Source organism: Montipora foliosa, chromosome 12 (genome assembly GCF_036669935.1).
Source record: "Montipora foliosa isolate CH-2021 chromosome 12, ASM3666993v2, whole genome shotgun sequence".
NCBI lineage: Eukaryota > Metazoa > Cnidaria > Anthozoa > Scleractinia > Acroporidae > Montipora > Montipora foliosa.
Window position 1 is genome coordinate 34805417 of NC_090880.1, and position 2500 is coordinate 34807916.

Consider the following 2500-nt stretch of genomic DNA (forward strand, 5'->3'; position numbering starts at 1 on the left):
CGAGTTCCTTGCATTCCATTCCTGTAAGGGTGTGTGCTCGGGAATTCTACACTTGCACGATCAACTTGTGTCCGCGTACAACGACTGGCTGCAAGATCGATTGTGAATTTATAAGCCAGGCCTGGCGAAACAGAGGCATTAGAAAGCCACACCTTACTGTCAAATGTCATATCAAATTTGGTGTCCAAACACACAGCACAAAATTCAATCTTGTTTCCTGTTTGCTGAGCAGTACCAAAATGGAAAATCTGAAAAAAAAGAAACAAAGAGGAAAATTAACATCAAATAGAAAGGTATATGCTTTATATTTATACCAGTGTAATGGAGAGTGAGGTGCGGTATTGCAGAATATCAAAATATTCATAGGTCGTATCACTTTTGATATATCAAATTTCCAGGAAGGTTTTTTTAAATCATGAGATTTTGATACTGACAAAAGTCAATGATATTTTGATATTCTGCAGAGGTACTTGAATCTGCGTCAAGATCTCATGATATAATATCAAAATATCAAAAAAGCTTTAAAATATCAAGTCTTATTAGGGTCAAGTGGTATTTAGTGAGGTTTGATATTTTGATATAATTATCATGATAATATCAAAATATGAAGTCTTTGCAAGGGTCATCATGCAATAATTATTGATAGGTGATGTGGTTTGATGTTTTGATATATCATGACATTATCTTCTAGCTTCTTTTGGCTCAAGGATTAAGGAACAAGGTATATTCTATATTTATGTGTCATGCAAATATTGGAATATGAAAATATCATGATAATATCAAAATATCATGGTGATATAAGAATATCAGAATATCATGATGATATCAAAATATCAAGGTAATAATAAAAATTATCAAAATAGCGAAATATCAAATCATTTTTGATATTAATATTCTGCAATCCGGCACCTCAGAGGGAATAATTGGATTGGGGTGGTAGACGTAGCCAATGGTTACTTGTTAACCCATTGACTCCCAGGGGTTCCCCATTGACGAGTAAAATCGTCTGGCGTTAGACAGAGTAAAATACTAAGTCTGGCCGGTTTAGGCTGGTTTGGACGTCAAAGGGTTTATAAGCATCACACTGATCTTTGAGGCTTGGTTGGGTCTTTGCGCAGACTGGGGTCAGGACTCTGTATAACTTACATTTAAGGTTCACTCATTCTCTGTCATCTCTCTTCCTTTTAATTGCCTGAATCAAAGTGCTTATAATTATACAATCATGTACATAACAATATTGGTAGCCTACATTGTATAACTGATTGATATCATGGTGAATATATATATATATATTTAACAATTATTCCTCGAGCCCGAATGGGCTCTGAGTCAATAGTGGGCTATAACAAATAGCCTACTAGTAGCTCAACAAATCAAAACGCAGCATTGATAATAGACCACTAGTTGGATTTTACTATATATATATATATATATATATACATATATTTGTATATATATATATATATATATCTATAATATTATATATATATATATATGACTTTACACAAGTTTAGGTTTCACGAGTAACCATCGTTTAATGCTACAGAACTGTTTTGTATGGTACAAGTACCACACTCATCAGTCGTTAAAATTGCCTGATGAGTGTGGTACTTGTACCATACGAAACAGTTCTGTAGCATTAAACGATGGTTACTCGTGAAACCTAAACTTGTGTAAAGTCATAGTTATTACTCCTCAATCAATTGAGTTGAGCGCTCTACGAAATACGTTCTACTCAAAAAAAGAAATTATATATATATATATATACCTTCGATCATTCACCATTTTCAGTGGTTTCTTCACTTGCAAGTATTGCGGGCTTATGTTTTGTTTTGCTTAACCGCTGAGAACACAATTTGCAGCGAGACGATTTTGCGACTTAAATTTGCAAAAATTTTGACGAAATTTTCGTATCTTGTCGCAAAATTGGGACTGGGTTTTTCATTAATTTCAAGCCCTGTCAGAGCTATGCTAAAATAATAATACAAAAATCAATATTAATTAATTTAATCATTGCAATCAGTAAATTTATAACCCCTTCAAACTCTGATCAGATCCTCAAGTAACCAGAGGCACCGGCATTTGTTGTTACCTTGCAATAATTTACAGTAACAGTGCTAACCCTTATAGCTACAAATGGGTAGCAAATGCTTAAAATTTAAGGGACACATGTCAGATGTCAAAATCAATATTGTGCATCTCATTACAAACCTTTTTGGACACAACTCCACAAAATATAACTTACATGACAAGGGTCTGTATCCACAAACATCACACCAGTGTCACCATGATTACTTTTTCGTGGTATTATCACAAATCGCGATGGTAGCTCAGGATAATATTGCATCAGTTCTCCTGGGGAACTCCATCCCAGTAGAATCTTTTGAGTTATCCACCATGACCCTTTAACAAAAGGTGTCATATGAAAGATGTAATAATCAGGGAGAAGGACAAAGTCATGTCCATAATTGAGTCCATCAATATGGTGTATCTGTTTCTG

The 2500-nt window shown here is 34.2% G+C and overlaps 1 protein-coding gene across 1 annotated transcript in view; it reads right to left on the reverse strand.

The window, feature by feature from the left end:
• The window catches only part of LOC137979049 (apocarotenoid-15,15'-oxygenase-like), an 18151-nt gene that overhangs the window by 6620 nt on the left and 9031 nt on the right, over nt 1-2500 (reverse strand). Inside the window, exons 5-6 of the mRNA XM_068826214.1 lie at nt 2246-2500; nt 1-248 (exon numbers count right to left, since the gene is read on the reverse strand). The exon at nt 1-248 is cut by the window's left edge and continues 64 nt beyond it; the exon at nt 2246-2500 is cut by the window's right edge and continues 90 nt beyond it. Coding sequence (XP_068682315.1) covers nt 1-248; nt 2246-2500 — 503 coding nt within the window. The remainder of the gene's footprint in view (nt 249-2245) is intronic.